Consider the following 19599-nt stretch of genomic DNA (forward strand, 5'->3'; position numbering starts at 1 on the left):
CTTTTGCTCCAGCTGCATGTGCGTATTTGTTTGTGTGTGTGTGTTGCCTGCCTGCCTGCGCATGTGTGTTTGTGTGTGCATGGGCGCACGTGTGTGTGAGAGTGAGAGAGAAACAAGGGGCTGTTCTACCCAGTATGGGTAGCGTTTCAGGGCAGTGGCCAGAGCTGGAGTTGGGGAGGGATATGCAAATGTCTGCCTGCCCCCTTAGAGGCAGGAGGGGAACACACAGCTCCTGCTCACACACGGCACAGACGACTGGGAGCACCAGGCTTACTCAGCAGATCCCTTCCACTCACACACCCACACACACACTCAGACTCACAGACATCCATTCACATGAGCATGTGCGGATGGACCTGTGGCTTTCCTAGAGACTCCGACACTCTCTCTCTCTCTCTCTCGCACTCTACGTTTCTCACTCCCTCTGTTTTCAATTTTCCTTTTTGCCTTCGATCTTTCTTTTGGACTTTCTTTCCGGAATCCTCCCCCAACACACCTTGGTGTTGCTTTCTCTGCTTCCGATCCTTCTCCCTCTCCTGTCTCCCTCCCCCAGGCGCCTTCCTGTGCGCCTGTCACTCGCCGACCCTCCAGAGTAGGTGAGGACTAGGGCAGGATGTTTGGGATGCTCCAGAAGGCTGGCCTGCCTGTCTCCTTTAGGGCTGACTGAGGACAAGAACTGCAACTCCATCCAGAAGGAGAGGGTCCTAAAGCACAGAGCATCTGTGACACCAAAATAATACAACATAAAAAAAAAAAACGTTTCCAGAGCTTTCCTTTGGCCGCGTCCTTAGAGAGCAAGATGAGGTCCGCTTCTTGCCCAGTGGCTCTTCAGTCCTTCGTCCTTGGAGTCCTGTTGTCTGTGGTGGATACCAAGGGAACCTTCTATGGAGGCCACACAGCACCTTTCTACGGCAACAGATACAACCTGTACAAAGCTGGAGTCAACCCCCATTACACACCAGGGAAGCCTATGACCCGTCACAAGTAAGTACACTTCAACATAAATACCTCCTGGTTAATCCAGCCGTGTTCTGGATTTATAGAACACTTTACCAACTGATAAGAATATGTTGCATGCGATGCAATGGGAGACTCACCTTCGACTGTCTTTCCCAAGTGAAATACGTCTTATAGGACTTATAGGAAAATGTTTTCAGTTAGTCGATTGGCTCAGGATCCCTGTCTGATCTATGTTTCTGTTTCTCTTTCACACACAATTCATCTGTGACTGGGGAAAAACAATATTGGGAACCAATGACATGGCACATTAGCAGAACAAAGGCTCCATTATGAGGGTTACGGTACAGTCGAAAGGAGGGCAGAGCTGATGACAGAGATATTGATTGGGGATAGGCGTAGTGTGTGTGTGTATGTGTGTGTGTTTGCACAAAGGATGGGGGTTCATTTAGATGCAGACATACAGCTGTACACCCTGAAGCTGAAGAAGGAGGTGCTGCCCTGCAAAGCAAAGACAAGTTTCCTCAATCTAACTGCACCCAGAGCTTGACAAGCGCATGGATATCAAATACTAGACCGTTTCATTTGACCATCAGTAGTACCATGATAGGATCTGGGGTGGTATGCTTTGATCCTGGTCTGGGAACTGAATCACCAAAATGATTCCACTGTCGAAACTACTGTACTTAACGTCAATAATCTTCCACCCCTTATCTTAACTTCAAAGCAAATGACTTACATTTCTTCTTGGGGTATCCACATTCGATTGTTGTTGTTTTTCTTCGTACGGCTAGTACAAGAAGTATTACTAGTATCAATTGTATTTTCACGTTATTTTAATGTTGTTATTCGTTTTTTTAGTTGTAATAGTAGTTTTAGTAGAAGAAGTAGTGGTAATAGTAATAGTTGTCATACTAGTGGCAGTATCAGTAGTGGTAGTAATAGTTTTGTGTGCGTTGAAACAGTAACGACCATCGACACTACTGGATTTGTGGGCAGAACACTTCCAAACCACATCCCCACCAGTTCCACAGTAATTGACAAATTACAAATATACACAAGGAGTGTCTTGTGTGAGATACACCCCGTCAGATATATGTGGGGTGAATCACAGTTTAAGAGATCTATTTGACCTCTGCATACTTTGTTTATGTTTTTTTTTTTTTTTTTTGGTTTTCCTCCCCTCTCCTCTCTTTCGCTTGGCTTCCTCTCAGAGTAGGATGTCTTTGGACAGCTCCCAAGCTACCTGCTGCTTTTCTCAAACTGGCTTAGCAAACTGAATGACCCGGACCTACTTATTTTTACCCTCACCTTCACCCGCCCTCGCCCCAGCCCTTCTTCACACCCCCGTGGCCCCCCTCTCTCATGATCCAGCACACTCTCACAAGCGCTCCCCTTCACTTCCCCTCTCACCTCTGTTCCTCCATTCCCCTCGTGCCCGCCTCACCCTCGCCGACACTCCCGCCCTCAACTCACTTCCACCCTTCAACCCCACTCTCACGCCGCTTTCCTTCCTCCGCTCCTCTAACCCTCTTCGGTATCTTTGCCCCTGACAGACAGCCTTCTGCCCGCTAGAAATCCTTGTTCCTCTTGTACCACCACAGCCTGCCTCCTTCCCTCCTTCTCTTCAGATTCTGCTGTCTTACCTGCATCCTACATCGCTCCGCCCTCTGAATGTGTCTTTTTTCTTGAAACCACATGTCATGAGAGAGGATTAAAGGGGGCCCAGGCCATGCCTCATGGATGTTAGTAGTGTTACATTGTTAGGTTTATGACACTGGCGCCAATAGGTTTAAATATATCCCCAGACAAACATGGGCATTAGTGTGCAACATGAACACACTCACACACGTGTGCACACACACACACACGTGCGCACACACACACACGTGCGCATACACACACACACGTGCGCACACACACACACACACACACTGAGCCCTGTGGATCTGCCAGACCTCAGCACCTGATGCATAGGTTTAGTTGCTGTTTGGGAAAAGATCATATGGAGAAAAATAGCACACACGTTTTAATATGACGTGTATGTGCGTGTGTGTTATTGTCACACACAAATTCACGTCTGTGTGTGCCCTTGCTTGTGTGCCTACAATCGTGTTTAGGCCGTCCATGCAGCCTGGTCAACCCAGAACATGACCGTGAGCCATCAAATGTTTGACATTCCGTACTTCTTTTTTTTGCTGGATTGGAGAATGCGAGCTGGCAATCCTTCCTTCATTTGGTGGAAACTGAGTGAGAGGAGATGTGGGCCATTCTTTATCAGTAGTGACATTTCAGACAATGACCATAATGAGTAGAGCTCTACTGTACTGTGTGTCTATCACTTTAGTGGCTGCAAAATGAGCACGAAGGGAGACTCCACCCGAGTCTCTCCCCTGTAGGTCTCCTTTAATGAAAGAAACCGCATCACATTTCTGAAATGCTTGACTTGTGTAATTTAGTGGACTGTTTTTTCTTGCCGATCATTGGTTCACGTCTGTCATCTTTCGGAACAATGGAGATGGCAGCGGATCCGACTTCTGTCGTCTTTCGTCGAGCATTTTGTGAAAATCGTCTTTTCTTGTGGTAAAGATTCCTTCCTCAACTTCATTTCCTGTGTTCTCGGATCCTCCCCTGGTCCCCTCCTCGTTTAGTAAAGATGACAATGTGAACAACCATGAGCCATGCATCTGGAGAATAGACATGCTAGAGCTGAAACTTTGCGACGTCACGCTACCGTGACGGCTGCACAAAAGGCACCAGCTCCTGTACTTTGAACAGCGTGTTTCCTCCTGTCAGATCACTGTCTGACCTTCACTAAACGTACTGCAAGAAGCATCGTGCATTCATCATGCAATGAAGCAGGAAGGCAGTACTGCGACTTGGTGATGATACGCTATGATTGGTTGTGATAACGTTGCTCATGGAGCTTTTCAGTCCATGAGCGGCTGGCAGAGATAATGTAGAGATAATGAGATAATGTAGTCAAATTACACACAATTATTTTAAGTACATCCCACAGATATCCATAAATATAATTATTTGGTCATTAACCACACTTAAACTACTTTAAATCTTGTTCATTCCGTTGCTTTGGGTGCATCTTGAGCCAGAACTGATGCCCTGTGGCAGTGTGGCATATTGATTTCAAAAGAAGCATTCATTTAATGAATAATGGTAATGAGAGCCTTAGTGTGACATTGTTGCATGTGTTCTTGATGCACTACATTATCCCAAATTGTCTGGGGGTCTGGCTTTTCCTAAAAACATAATATTCTGAAGTGATACAAATATGCTAACAGGATTTGTTCCCTGCTGAACTAATCTCATTTGCATGCAGGCACGCATACTTGCAGCCACCTGTGTACACAGTCATACAAAACTCTAATCCAGTACAATTCATACTGTATATCTTTGTATGAATAAATTAGAGGCTTCAGAAAGGGCCTCATGACTTCACTGACCAGCCAATGGATATCTGAAAGAGTTCCACTGATGGATTAGACAGGGGTCGGAGCTCAGAGGTCAGTGAGTTGATAGAGGTCAGAGGTTGTCTGTCGCATGGTGTAGGTTTGTATTGTTTCTCTAGGAAGGACAGAAATGGATTCAGCGTCCAGCTGGGCGTCAGAGGTCAGCCTCACAACAAAACGTCCGCGCAGCTTTCTTACCACGCTACCGCACTTCTCACACTGCATGACTCAACCCATAGCCTCGTGTTTCCCAGGGAAACAGTGCAAGTATGAAAAGATCTATTGACAGTTCGGTGCAGTACAGCACCTACTTCGGGATCCACAATGTCAATCGATTGATTTTCCTGCCTCAGTGTTCTCCAAAACCAGAAACGACGACAATGTCAGTGTTTTTTATAAGCAGTTCCCGGAAATCTACAGTATGCTGACATATAGTTTACAACATACTGCATTGTGGGTACTTACATGGGTTCTGGTGCCTTGAAGTCAAGTCGAATGCACATTGAGGTGTGACAGATAATCTAAAAAGTCTATTGTGCCCAACCATTCCTATTGGGGAAATAAAAGTGCTTTGGTATGCCATGTACTGTATAATATGTGCATGTACTGTACAATGCTATTGAACCACCAACCATTATACACATGCAGCCTAGCCTACAAGCTAGTGTTCGAAGAAGAAGAATGGCTGTGGATATTGATACTGTGTGCAACAACAGTATTATATGTTTCTTCATAATGATCAAATAAATGGGTATGATTCAATCCATCCACTTATCCTCTTCTAGGTCAATTCAATGCAACACATCCTGCTTCAGAAAGAGGTAGAGAGTCGTCGGGTGAACGGGTGAATACCTAAACCAGAAACAGAATGGGAGTTGTCCGTGAGCTGACCCTGCCTGAATAAGACTGAGAGATCCCTCTGCTCCCCCGCTCCACCCCTCCCACCAACCCCCCCCAACCCCCCCCAACCCAAAGAAAAGAAAAATCGAAAAGAATGTCTGCTTTAAAACCTAATCAGCCGCCACAAGTCCAACGTACATCACCCGTATCATCAGGGGAGCTCTAAGACTGCCAGACGGATGGAAATCGTTTTCTTAAAAAGCCCTCGAAAGAAAGAAGTTGGGGGGGAAAAGGCGGGAGGGAAGGAAAAAACCACAGAGGGGATTATTTGCTAGGCTGTTTTAATGGCCGTAAACTGTGTATGTGCCCCACTACTACAATAAATCTCTTCTTTGTCAATGGATGCAGTGTCGGGCAGTTAATCAACAGCCCGGCAGGTGAGGGACGCAGGTTGCTGTTAAACAGTCCACCCTGTACCGGAGCTCCGCGGAGTCGTGACAAGAACGGAAACCATGGACAGGGAGATGGAGGGGGGGTGGAGAGGAGAAGGGATGTTGAGAGACCTGAACACGTGGTGAAGAAGAGGTGAGGAAGGTGAGCGTCGGGGTCCCAACAGCAGGGCAGAGGAGGAAGTTGAAGGATTAGGAAAAGGAGGAGCAATGAAAATGAAACGAGAGAAAGGGGTTGGAGGAACAGGAGAGAGGTATGGAAACATCGAATCGGGGGCATGTCGAGGGAGAACAGTGAGAGAGGTGAGCGCTTGCGGAGGGTGGAGGTCCAGCAGCAATAATATTTGCCAACCACGCTCCGTATGCAACCCCACCCCACCAGCCCAACCCCCACCACCCACCCCAAAGGGGATTCAGGAACTGTAACACAATACTGGAAATATTTACAGTAAGACCAGACCCACAGCAGAAAAATGACATGCTTGAGAAAAAAAAATCCAATCTTTTGGGGGGAATGAGGTGAAAGGGGTCAGGAGCTGTCATGGGTGAACGGTGGATGGGAAAGCAGAGGGAGGAATGTGAAGTTAGGGTTAGCGGCTGAGACAGTATGGTTGATTGGAGGTTAGGTTTAGGGTTCAAATGTGTTTTGCGTGGTTAGGGCTATGGTTGGGGTCCGAATCTGCTCTGGGTGGTTAGAGCTAGGAGCTGCTGTGATGAATGGTGGTGAGTGGAGCTGAGTGATAAGTGTTTGCATTGTGGGAACGAAGGGTGTTGGGATTTCGGTGGAATGTTGAATTGGTGGGCTGCTTGAGGAGGTTTGGGTTGTGGGTTAAATGATGACATTCAATAGCGTCAAACGGATTGTGAGAAAATACAATGTAGGACACATCTGTTTTGTTTCTGTCTTTCGATGCAACAGTTGAGAAATGTGGTGTGAGAATGGCTCAGAATTAAGCTTCTCCTCTCATCTCCCACCCTCCCTCAGTCCCTCTCTCGTCTCATCTCAGATCATTCCCGATTACTCCAGCTCATCCCTATTCCCAAGTGCCTATTAGCAGGCATACTTCAAGGCTTGGACATCACTCAGAAAAAACACGCCAAGTCTAAGTTTTCACCTCAGAGACAACAGCTGAGGCCTGGCTAACACACACTCACACACACGTACACACTCACACACACACACATACATACATACACACACACACGTTCACAGCTCTTACCCTGGGAGGCGCACATGGATAAACAGCCGCACACATGCTTATAAACTCATGCTGTAATAGAGACACATGCACACACACACACACACACACAGCTGTCTTTCATATTATCAGTTATAAAGCTGTCATAATCTTTGCACCTCAAACGGTATGGTCTCGGTGGGCATTCGAGCGCAAGGTCAAAAGCTTTACTCCTCTCATTCTATAGACCGTGTGTGTGTCTGTCTGTATGTGTGTGTGTGTGTCTGTGTATGTGTATGTATGTGTGTGCAGGGGGGAGGAGCGCTGTTCATGTCCCCCACACGGATGCTCTTTGCCTATCTGTCTTCAGATCTTCCTCAGAGATCCCCGTGTTTGTTTCTCATTGACCCCACAGAGCTCCTCACAGCAATGCAGTTGACCCTACGTTTGTTCTGACTTAGAGAGACTGGCCTCATCCTCACCCAACACTGTAGTGACACAGGCCTCATCCTCACCCAACACCGTAGAGACACGGGCCTCATCCTCACCCAACACTGTAGAGAGACGGGCCTCATCTTCACCCAACACCGTAGAGACACGGGCCTCATCCTCACCCAACACTGTAGAGAGACGGGCCTCATCTTCACCCAACACTGTAGAGACACTGGCCTCATCCTCACCCAACACCGTAGAGACACGGGCCTCATCCTCACCCAACACTGTAGAGAGACGGGCCTCATCTTCACCCAACACTGTAGAGACACTGGCCTCATCTTCACCCAACACTGTAGAGATGGGCCTCATCTTCACCCAACACTGTAGAGACACGGGCCTCATCCTCACCCAACACTGTAGAGATGGGCCTCATCTTCACCCAACACTGTAGTGACACGGGCCTCATCCTCACCCAACACTGTAGAGACACGGGCCTCATCCTCACCCGACACTGTAGAGACACGGGCCTCATCCTCACCCAACACTGTAGAGAGACGGGCCTCATCTTCACCCAACACTGTAGTGACACGGGCCTCATCCTCACCCAACACTGTAGAGACACGGGCCTCATCCTCACCCAACACTGTAGAGATGGACCTCATCTTCACCCAACACTGTAGTGACACGGGCCTCATCCTCACCCAACACTGTAGAGACACGAGCCTCATCCTCACCCAACACTGTAGAGAGACGGGCCTCATCCTCACCCAACACTGTAGAGAGACGGGCCTCATCTAAGCTGTCTGTTTTCAGCGTCATGGACCCTGTTCTCCTTACTCTGACCGACACCTGCTAGGATGGAACATCTCTCAAAGACCCAAATGGCATTGCCAGACTTGTGAGACGACCATGGGAGGCCTGGAGCGAGGGAGAAGAAAGAGGAGAGGAAAGGGAGTGTTTTGGATTTTTTTTTTTACTGTACATCTGGATTCCCAGTTTTGGCCTTTTTGTGTGTGAGACCGAAGGTCGCTGGCTCTCTGCAGATGTGCACCTGACAAACAAATCTGGGAGCGCAGCCTGTTTTCACTCCTCCGTCTCAACCTGTGGGTAATCCGAGAGGAGCCTCTGATACACACACACACACACACACACACACAAACCCACAGACACCACACACACAAACACACCACACACACAGCTGTCCGACTGTATCTGTAAAGCAGGTCTGTCGTCACTCAACAGGTCCCCAGACAGCAGGCAGGTAGAACCCTTTAAACAGCAATATTTATGGAGAGGAAACTGCGAAGAGAAAAATCCACTTTTACAGTATGATTTTAAAACCAGACCCTATGTGTTTATTGACATGAATAAACGTGTGTGCGTCTTTGACTTTGACTGCCTTTGGAAGCATCAGCAAATTCACCCGGCAGATTCATTGGACCAAATTCTCTCTTGTTAAACAAAGTTGTGAAGTAAACCATCATCAAACTTCTATGCTGTAAAGAAAATGCGTTTAAGGACAACAATACTCAATTGTGTAATTCAAAGTCAATGAAAGGAACCAGCTGCAAGATAAAAAAACAAGGTACTTCGCAAGGTACTTTTAACTGGACCATCCAGTAATACTTCAACAGCTCAGGTTATGTATTGGTCAACCACTTCCTTTAAGGCACACAGCCTGGCAACAAGTTGTCAAGTTTGGATGGAAGGAGCCCAGTCATTCATTGCTCCATCCACTTCTGTGTCAACGCCAGGAGAGTGGTGGTCTACACACACACACACGCACACACATGTACGTAGGTGCTTACGCACACGACACACACACGCACACACATCCATTCAGCAGTTGCCGAAAGCAATAGCGCAGTGGTTTCTCACAATGTCTGACAGCCTGTCCTCTTCCCCACAGCCCTCTGAACCTGCTCACTTGGCTTACACACACTCTATCTGCCTCAGAACACCCCCTCTGTTCTCCTCCAAACACTTCTGTTTGCCCTGAAACAGCTGTGGAGGGGAATAGCGTTGCTGAACGTTCCCCTTTGACCTTAAAAAAAGCTTCACTTTTTGGTCAAATGACCGCAGATCATTTCCCGTGTGCAGGGTCCAAGAAACATTTAGCAGTTGCTATAGTTGCACTGGCGATAAAGAGAGAGAGAGAGAGAGAGAGCGAGCGTGTGCGTAATGCAATGGCAGTCTATAGTGGTTACTGTGAAGCTTTTATGCCTTTCTTCTGTGCTTGAACACTCACACTTCTCTGCTTCTTCGAAATGGTCGTTGGCTGTTTTTCAGATGACTCTTAATTCCCTCAATGCCTTGTGATGCTTGTGATTGTGTCGTTAAAGACTTGGCCACAACACAGTGCAGCTGTGTGTTGGGTAAGAGAGTGGAGAGACATCAACACTGGACAGCCCCTTCTCCATTTTAAACTCAATACAGGACTGTTAGAAACGATTGTGAGATGAAGTAAAGCCTTTATTGTAGGTAGCGTGTACTGTAACAGAACTTGACCAACAGGCGTGTGAGTGATAATCACTTTCTAATGTTTATACGTTGTACAACAAACCAAATTGACGTCGAACAGACACAGGTATCCCGTTTCTTGATATTGACTCCTTTTAGTATTCTCTCTCTCTCTCTCTCTCTCTCTCTCTCTCTCTCTCTCTCTCTCTCTCTCTCTCTCTCTCTCTCTCTCTCTCTCTCTCTCTCTCTCTCTCCCTCCCTCCCTCCCTCCCTCCCTCCCTCCCTCCCTCCCTCCCTCCCTCCCTCCCTCCCTCCCTCCCTCCCTCCCTCCCTCCCTCCCTCCCTCCCTCCCTCTCTCTCTCTCTCTTCCTCCCTCTCCTCTTTCTGAATCAACAGAAACCATTGTGCGTACGTGGTCCAGAAGAACATCACATGCACCATGCAGGATGGCGTGGCCACATATGTGAAGGCGGAGTACACCACCAAGTGCATCTGGGGACAGAAGTGTCCTGTCGTTATGTAAGTCAACACGCACCAGTGGCAAGGTTGTGACGTTCATTCACAAAAATGTGGATTAAGATATGTTGTTGCTGCTGCCCTCTAGTGTTTATGTGATGATCCAATGTGGAACAACTGGAAAATGTTAATGCAATAAACACAATAGCGTCGTACAATGTGTAAAACAGGCCTGCAATCCTTGAACAATAAAAGCTGCAAGTAATTTTACTGAATATTTCTTAACTAAATTAAGTGCACTTTTGTGACTTTTATGATTTTACAATGAGACTTCATTTTAGCAGACAATCTAGACAATTGGACTGAAGTTGGATGTTGAGTGGTTAGTAGGAGACACAGTAGAAAACTCGCAGAGAATCTGTTTTTAAACAACATAACCATAACCCTGTCCAGTGTCCACCACCCTTCATGCCTTCAGGTACCTTACTATCTTGCTCAAATCCTTCTCGCTTGATTGAATGATGTGGCGTAACTGACAGCAGCATGATGACACACTATATCTAAAGGATTGACTAAACCTGTGTCACATCTGTCTTTTGTTTAGGTATCGCACGTTTTACAAGCCCAAGTACAAGGTGGGCCACAAGACCATCTCTGAGCTGGAGTGGAGATGTTGCCCTGGCTACTCTGGAGATAATTGCTACGATGGGCCCACCTCCTTACCAGACATGATGATGCCCCCCTTCAAGGGCGGGGCCCCTCACCGGCCCGGCTTGAAAGGCTTCCCCCACGGACACCCTCGGCCTCCCCTCGACACCAGGCCCCAGACGCCCGGGGGTCACCTGGAGCCAGGAAAGGCCTTCCCAGGACAACCAGACCACAGGCCCATCCCCTCTGGACAGCTGCCCACAGGGAACGGCAAGTCCCCTGGATGTTCCTCTCTGCCGTGTAACAGGATGACTGTGAACAAGAACAGTTTCACAGACCATATTCCCATTACAAAAAAAATCGAATCAAATCAAACCACTTGCAAAAATAAAGACTTTCTCTCTTCCCTACTCTCCTCCACCTCGCAAGAATTCTTAACACTGAATCCCTCCGTCTGTGTCCCTCCCCTTCCACAGGCCACAAGTACGGTGGAGTGTCCGGGGAGCGCCTGGACCGCATGGAGGAGGACCTGCGTCACCTGACCCAGGGTCTGGACACCCTGAACGGGGTGGTGGCCGGCCTGGAGGACCGCCTGCGGGTCTCCCTCCGCGAGGACACCAACAAGATGCTGGGGTCGATCCTCTCCATCAGGCCCAGGCTCTCGGACTCCTCGGTGGGCTTCGGGGTGATCCCAGACGGGACGCCCGACGGCCTGGAAGGGGGAGAAGGCTTCCCTGGTTTCGGGGATCTGGCTGGGAGGGTGACGGAGGTGAAGGATGAGCTCCGGGTGAAGAGCCACATGCTGGAGGAGATCCAGGTGTGTGGAATCGCAGGGAGGAGCAGGGGAGTGTTTGTCCGTACAAAGAGTTGACATCGCAACCAAACGGAGGGGGGAGAGAATAAAAAAGAACGTCGGTTATTTGTGTGAATAACTGAGCGTGTGAGTTTATACAGTCAATTAGTCAATTTATGCAGGGATCATTTACTCCAGCTAGCAAGGCACGCCGTGCTAGGCTTTGGCCAAAAGCAGTAAGATAACATTTTGGCATGGTCACTGATCATTTAAACCTCTCCCTCTCTCTCTCTCTCTCTCTCTCTCTCTCTCTCTCTCTCGCTCTCTCTCTCTCTCTCTCTCTCTCTCTCTCTCTCTCTCTCTCTCTCTCTCTCTCTCTCACCCACTCACTCACTCACTCACTCACTTGCTCGCTCTTTCCGGCGATTTCCCTCCACCCTTCCCCCTGCCTCTCTTCCTCCTCCACCCGTCTTCCAGGGCATGGTGCTGGGCCACGAGGGCCAGCTCAAGAGGCTCCTGGAGACGGCCAGCGGCAGGCCCATCCCGGGGGCCGGCTCCCCGTCCCTCATAGAGGAGCTGCTGGACGCCAGGCTGGCCGCCGTCCGGGCTGACATCCTGGACGGCTTCGAGCGCCGGCTGTCCACCCTGGAGGGCCAGTGCGAGGAGCGGATCGGAGAGGTGCAGAGACAGTGCCACCGGGAGCACATGAGCGGGCAGGAGCAGATGCAGCAGTCTCTGGACGGGAGGGAGACGGGGATCAGGGAGGAGCTGGGGACCCTGCAGGCTCAGATCCAGGGCCTCACCCTGACGGAGAGCTGCTGCGGACAGGTAGGGGAGGGCACGGTCTTGTTTGCTAGTGAGCGCTGGGCGACGGTATATTATATTAATTACAGGGACTATCAGTTAATATGCATTTTGTTATCCACAATGTAATACCACCTTTGTTTAAGTGATCAATAATAACCGTAAAATGTTCAGTAATTACCAACTGATTTGATCCTCAAATAACTTACTGTGTAGACACAACAAAACAGGTGTGCTTAACATGACTGACCGACATTGGGATGGTGTGTCCAGGTGAACAGCCTATCCCAGCGTGTTCTGCACCTGGAAGAGTCTGTGAAGGGCTTGACCGAGTCTCAGAGGCAGCTACAGAGCGCTGTCACCGAGCAGAACATTCACTTTGAGACTCTGGTGGAGGCTCGCCTAGTGGACGTGGAGGGCCGCTTCAACGCCAGCGAGGCCGGAGAGCCGTTCCCGGGCTCCCTGGATGGCTTCAGGGCCCTCCTGGAGGACAAGCTGAAGACCCTGGAGGAGCGCGTGTTCGTGGCGGTGGAGGAGCTGAGCAACGCCACGGCGCCCGCTCTGCTGGAGGGCCAGGTGGTGCCGGCACTGGAGACGGAGATCGACTCGGTGAGGAGGAGGGTGGAGGGAGACCTGGATGGGATCCAGAAACAGCTGACCGACCTGGAGCTGCTGTGCACCTCCTCCTGCAACCCCTCCCACCTCCCAGCAGGGGGCCTGGGCGGCGTGGGCGCGGGGGAGGACTGCGAGGAGGCGGAGGAGAAGGTGTCGGGCCGCCTGGACTCGCACGGCGAGCGTCTGGAGCGTCTGAACGCCACCCTGCAGACACTGCTGGCCCGCGTCGCCCAGGACGACGAGGAAGCCACTGTGCACGGAGAAATCACGCTGCTCAAGGTCAACATCAACTCTGTCAACCGCACCCTCAAGGGCCTGAGAGACTCCGTCAGCCTGTTCGCCAAGGACGTGGGCCACGCCAACGCCAGCTGGCAGCACAGAGAGACCCAGCTGGCCACGCAAATGCAGGGCATCACCCAGCTGGTGGGCCACCAGGCCTCCTTGCTCGGGGCCGGGGAGAGGCGGCTGGCCCAGCTGAAAGGCGAGCTGATGCTTCTGAGGCGGAGGCTGTCCGGGGAGCTGCAGGGCTGCCGCAGCACGGCTCTGGGGGTCCAGAAGGAGGTGAAGGAGGTGGATAGCAGGGTGACCCAGGTGGAGGGTCAGTGTGGCAGCCTCGGGGAGCTGGCTGACCACCTGGAGAGGATCAGGGCCGAGCTGGAGAGGCACTCAGACTCCTACCTGTCGCAGGTGAATGGGACACTGGCCAGCCACTCAGAACAGCTGTCTGAATTGAAGGGGGAGGTCAAAGACTGCATAAGCAAGGGTTCAGCCAATCAGAGAGGAGACCAGTAGCACCTGAGCTACAGTGAGAGAGACTTGTGTGCATCTCATTAGTCTGAGGTGGTTTCTTCTGCTTGTCTCCTTTCCTTCTCCATCTACACACGTGCAAAGGATTAGGACAAGTGAATGTAAGGTACAGTTAGAGGCCCGCTTCTTGATGTGTTTAGCTGTCCTCAATTTTGCAGACCAGTGTGAGGACAGAGGGGAGACAAGAGGATGAACACTTTAAACTTGTGAGGCATACTTTTGGTTGTATAGTTGGGCAATATTTACCTTTTCTCCAAATTGTATTCAAAAGGGGCATTTTTGTCTGAATTGTATGTGGTTGTTCCATGTTCACATTTTATATTGATTCCAACTGACTTTTTAACTTATATGAAGAAAAAAGTGACTTGTAATTGCAATAATGTTGTATTAAAGATGTTTGTATCAGAAACAATTATGAAACGCAAATGATATCAGACGAATAAGCTGCTATGGGTATCTACTGGCAAGCACACTCTACTTCATCTGTGTGGCCTCAAACTTGTCTGATTGTTAACAAAAATACTGTATGTCAACATAAATGGTGCTATGCTTTTTTTGCATACTTGTTTTACTTCTTAAAAAATATGTACTTCTCTTTGGAGTGTATTGCTTGATTTCATTTCACTGGACACCAAACAAGTTTCAGAACGCATTGCTACCATAATATTGACCTGAGAATCCAGAAAGTTCTAAGCATCACCTGCAGAGGGCAGGAAACACACACACACACACCACTGAAAGACATCAGCTTTCAAAGTTTGCCTTTGGACACACCCCATGTCTCAGTTCACACGACAGTGACAGCCTACCCAACAACAGCTAGCTGTCTAATACTATGATATTAACAGCAATGTAAAACTCAGGCTAAGCAGCAAGTACTCTGAAGATATCTTTATCTTACATTTTATAATGATTTCAATCAAGGCCTACATGTAGTCATAGACACACATTTCCTCCCTGAAAGAGGAAGGGATTAGAAGCACATCTTTATGATCTAAAAAGGAAACTGTTGAATTCCCAACAGTCCTTCACACTGGGGCTACAGTACATTTCACATAGCAGCACTGAACATCTGACATCCAATCCTGTGAGTGGAGTCTCTTCGTGAACATTCTTATTGTTATCTAGACTAATCGGGAAAGTCAGCATCGACCATAGGGGTACACTGACTGTTGGTTTCCGAAATCTTAAGAGTACCATGTGATGAGAGTGTTTTGGCGAAATAATCGCTGTGGATAAAAGATTTGGGATCTTCTACAACTGAAATCAAGCTGGGTTTCATTTGCGTGGAAAGGTCAAGATGAAGTCACTGCTAACAACGCACGGGTTGAGCCGAAAGCCATGTGGGCAGCGGTCGAACGGGCAGCGGTCAGACGGTGCTGCAGCTTCCTGTGCATGTGTAGGAGGTCAAGGGTCGGGGCTGTGACGATCGGTGTTACGACGCTCACCAACAGAACGGCGGGATCTCACAGCCGAGGGGATGTGACTCAGTGCTCTGAAGCTGCTGTCAGCAGAGCTTCAGCACATACCATGAAACATCAACAGCTCTCGATAACCCAAACCTGCTGAGACGTTTGAAAGAAAACCAGCGATATTGGAAGGAGAGGAGTGAAAGAGTGGGTCCAAGAAATACAAAGAGCGTTTAAAACAAATATATATGCTGAACGCATCCTAAAAAGTCACAATTCATTCCCTCTTGAGGAAACCCTCTGAAATTACTGCAGCAGCAGCTTCCAGTAAAATATTTTCCCATGGGCTTAATCGGTAAGGGTTGTCAAATTGATGAGGTAGATCAGCCCTGTGTGATTGGACACATCCTTCTCCAAACCATGTTGTCCATTCAGTTAATTAATGTTTGACCTTAAAAATAACTCCCCAAAATTGACTCAACCAGGTAATCTTAGCGTCTACAGTTTTACGTCAGTGATTAACGTTGATTACATACTGAAAAAGTAATAATTAGAGCCACACTTAGCAATGTCAATAAACAGCTACTGCACATGAAGTGTTCTGATCTCCAAAAAGGGAATAATTTTTGGATCCTTTTAGTTTTTTTCATGTGCAAGAAATCCAATTAAAGTGTCTCTTTTTTAAAGGAAACTATTATCAAAAATATCTAATAAACTATTCTATCAATTCAAAATGTAAGCCGCAGTAGTCTGTTAAAAACAAGTAGTGTGACCGTTGTAAGTGACACAGTCCAGAACATCCATGTGATAGTGAAGGTAAAGGTGTGGTAAAAAAATGGAGTACGGAGAAGGAGAAGAACACCGCAGAAAGATGCTGTGGTTGCTAGAGAGGGGGAGAGAGAGATACTGGGTGACCAGGGACGCATCTGCTAAATGAATAAAGACATCAAATGTAAGACCGACGGTGCAATAAAACCTTATCAGAGAGGGCAGGAGAGGGTTGAGAAAGCTAAGGTGTGTGGAAAGAGAGACCCATTTGTGGAGGGGGGAAACACTCGAGGAGAGGGTTTGGGGCGGGGTCAGGGGAGTCAGGGGCTGGGATCATCACATAAGGCAGGGTCCATGGATGATGTGGGGGTCAAAGAGGCAGGGGGGAATGATGGTTGGCCAGTGACACAGCTGGACTAGTGTAACCCTGTCAGGAGAGGAGAGATAGAGAAGAAAGGCCGGGGACAGATGTCTCCTTTGTGACCCTGACAGGAGCTCAGGTAAGTGTCCCAACATTGGCAGTTTGACGTGCGGAGCCCACACAACGCAAACACACACACACACAAACACACAGAGCATGGTACAGTACACAAACATGCACATAGAGTGGACATACACACACAGCATGATAGAGCACACACAGCATGGTGTGAACATGACCCAAGGGGCCGGGGCGCAGCTGGACTGCATGTCCCCAGCTCAATCTCACGCTCCTTGGGGAGGCAACGAGGCACAGAGGGCCTGAGCCATCTCCTGGATGAGAGAGGACCCGAGAAGGGAAACAGGAAGATGGGAAGACTGGGCATGACGTAGATACCAGATAAAAACCAAGATAGTACTGCAGAAATGACTAAATGTAAATGTAGATAAACACATTGTGTTACCATGATTCATAAATTCATATGCATAAAGTGCATGTTTATTACAATTGTACGTTGTATCCTTGAACCTTTGAACTGCTTTTATAGCCACTTCCACTGTTGTAAATATGTGTTAATATGGCGACCATGTGTCAATTTACACCTCTTTTCAACTTTATGGTAACTAGGAACTTACATACCGGTATTTAGAGTCATCATGTTGTTGGACATCATGTTTTCAAAAACCTAGGATCAAGGCTAAACATTGACAGCTCTTTTGGGAATGCAAACAATTATTCTTGCACTTCCCTACAGAAATCAGGTTTGAGCAATGTGTCTTAAAATAGGCGAGCCATGTTAAACAAGTGGTCTATTTAAATTATTGATGAAACATAATGTTGTGTGCACTGCATTAGAAAATACTGCAGATTTCGTTTACCAAGAGGGATTCAGTTTAGCTTTGGAGTATTCCGACACACACACTTCACAACAAAGGATGGAAAGAATGTTTCTCTTGTGTGCTGAAGGCCAATTCTTTCATCTCTGACACAGACTCAAGATAAAACACTTTAAGGAAGACGGACATTGACACATCATGGACACACCCCAGCAAACACACACACACACACACACACACACACACACACACACACACACACACACTGACACACACAGCACCAGAAGACTTGAGTGCTATTTCACACCACAGGGTTAATCCATCTTGTCCTGTCCTTTCACAATGTGTCTGATGCAACAGTTCTGTATTGTATTGTATGTAATTAAACAATTTGTCAGTGGGTAAATAATGGTTGAAAAAAAAGCAAACAAATGTATGTGTGTCTGTGTGGACATGTTCAGCAAGCCATTTGGCTTAAGATTACACTCAAGAATGATAGTAATCAGTCAAGAGACAGGAAGCACTCTTTAATGTTTAGGGTCAGGGATATAATTTGTGTTAGAATTACATTAAGGGGTAGGGTTAGGAGTTAGGAATAGTTTTTTGGACAGTGGTGTTAGCATACTGAAGCCTTCTGTTCTTAAACTCCAGTAGGCTTTGAGTTAAGGATCTCAGAGAAAGCTGCACTGCAGTCCACAGAGCTCCAAACGTTTATTTAACATAAGACAAATTGTAAACATCGAGACTACTATTAAAGTCAAGGAGAATACCACTGCCCAGCTATGGAGAGGACATAACCCAACCTAATATCAACTCTGCTGTTCAGTATCACATTAGGGATATCGGCTCTCTCACATAGGGAGAACTTGTGCTAGTTCCCAAACCCTAATTATATTACAGTTGGAAGGAGAGTCAGTGCTAAGCCAAGCTAAAAGCAGGCCACTGAATCATTGCTTCTTAAGTGGGCTCATGAAAGCTTCTCATTCTGCTCCGTCTGTCTTCTTCCATGTGGCTGCTACCGTGTCTGAACGAGCGGATATGAACAACAAGCAGCATCTTTGTCCACTGCGCCGTTCTGATGAAGCCCGGCTGCCCAGCGGTTAGCAGAGTAGTCTGGACTACCGAAAAAAATGCCGCTGGAAAAAAATACAAATGTGTCCGAAGACAAGGGTATTTATTTCGGGCTTCAACAGCAAACAGACATTTCCCTGGTCTCTACAACGCTGTCAGTGAGCCCAGAACCCTGAGACTTACAAGGCTGTTTATACGAAAGGCGCTCCAAAAAGGAGATAAAGCCGTGTATTCCTCCCTCCCTCCCTCCCTCCCTGCCTCCCTGCCTCCCTCCCTCCCTCCCTCCCTCCCTCCCTCCCTCCCTCCCTCCCTCCCTCCCTGCCTCCCTGCCTCCCTCCCTCGGCCTCTGATACAGGCTCCGGGCCTCGGGTCAGACATGCAGTAGCCTACAGCACAGACCAAATGTGGTGTGACATCACCTTGGATGGTGATCAGCAGGGTGACTGACTGCCGGCTCAGCCTGTCCTCTCCCTGTATCAGGAACAATGAACAGTGTCCATGCAGTGTTTCGAAGAGAACTCTTCATATTTTAAATTGGCTATTGTTTTGCTTTGTTCATTATTACTGTCGTAGAACGAGGCACAGAACATGGAACGACCTTGTTCCTGGAGAACTACATTCCTGTAGGTCTTTATTCAATGGTTCACTCTGACATAAAAATATGATTCATCCATGGGTCTAACCTCTTCACAAAGAGAGAACGCTGTGCATATACATGGGATGATTAGTAAACGTGTTTATTTATTAACTTGTAGATGATATTACCAGCCTGGCAAGAAACCCTCATGTTGTTCTGCCTGCCCTCATTGCCCCTCCGTTATTGTCCGATGGAAAATGTATTGATGGCCTTGTGATAAAGGCAGTTATCTTTCTAGTAAGCATGTCAGCTCCCCATCCACATGCAGCTCTACTAGGGTGGAGGAAACCACAGGACAACACGGCCATCTTTTGAAGTTCAATTTATTGGTGTATTTACAATAACAACTATGGTAAAAAAAAATCTCCATCATAAAAATTTGAATAATCAAAAGATAATGTCGATACACAAACAGATACACATAAGGCCCACATCAAGTTTTACAAGTGGCTTCAAATGGCTTAAATTCAAAAGAGAATGTCACTCCTTCCAATCTGAAAAGAGAATTGAAATCTAGTTCGGAATTTATTCTTTTTTTTTTGTCATCA

General features: G+C 47.9%; 1 protein-coding gene across 1 annotated transcript; it reads left to right on the forward strand.

Moving 5' to 3' along the window:
• The first annotated feature begins 256 nt into the window (after positions 1–256).
• emilin3b (elastin microfibril interfacer 3b) lies at positions 257–14503 on the forward strand. Its single transcript, XM_084679033.1, has 6 exons — positions 257–984; positions 10183–10305; positions 10847–11160; positions 11367–11707; positions 12161–12511; positions 12761–14503. Exons 1-6 carry the CDS (start codon positions 800–802, stop codon positions 13892–13894), a joined length of 2448 nt encoding a protein of 815 aa, XP_084535159.1. The 5' UTR covers positions 257–799; the 3' UTR covers positions 13895–14503.
• Positions 14504–19599: the final 5096 nt, after the last annotated feature.

This window comes from Hypomesus nipponensis, chromosome 18 (genome assembly GCF_054491055.1).
Source record: "Hypomesus nipponensis isolate SF chromosome 18, ASM5449105v1, whole genome shotgun sequence".
Taxonomy (NCBI): Eukaryota; Metazoa; Chordata; class Actinopteri; order Osmeriformes; family Osmeridae; genus Hypomesus; species Hypomesus nipponensis.

Coding starts and splice junctions, on each gene's coding strand:
- emilin3b (XM_084679033.1), top strand. CDS start 800: ATGAGGTCCGCTTCTTGCCCAGTGGCTCTTCAGTCCTTCGTCCTTGGA. Junction 11,161..11,366: donor ACAGCTGCCCACAGGGAACG/GCAAGTCCCCTG, acceptor CCCCTTCCACAG/GCCACAAGTACGGTGGAGTG. Junction 11,708..12,160: donor ACATGCTGGAGGAGATCCAG/GTGTGTGGAATC, acceptor CCCGTCTTCCAG/GGCATGGTGCTGGGCCACGA.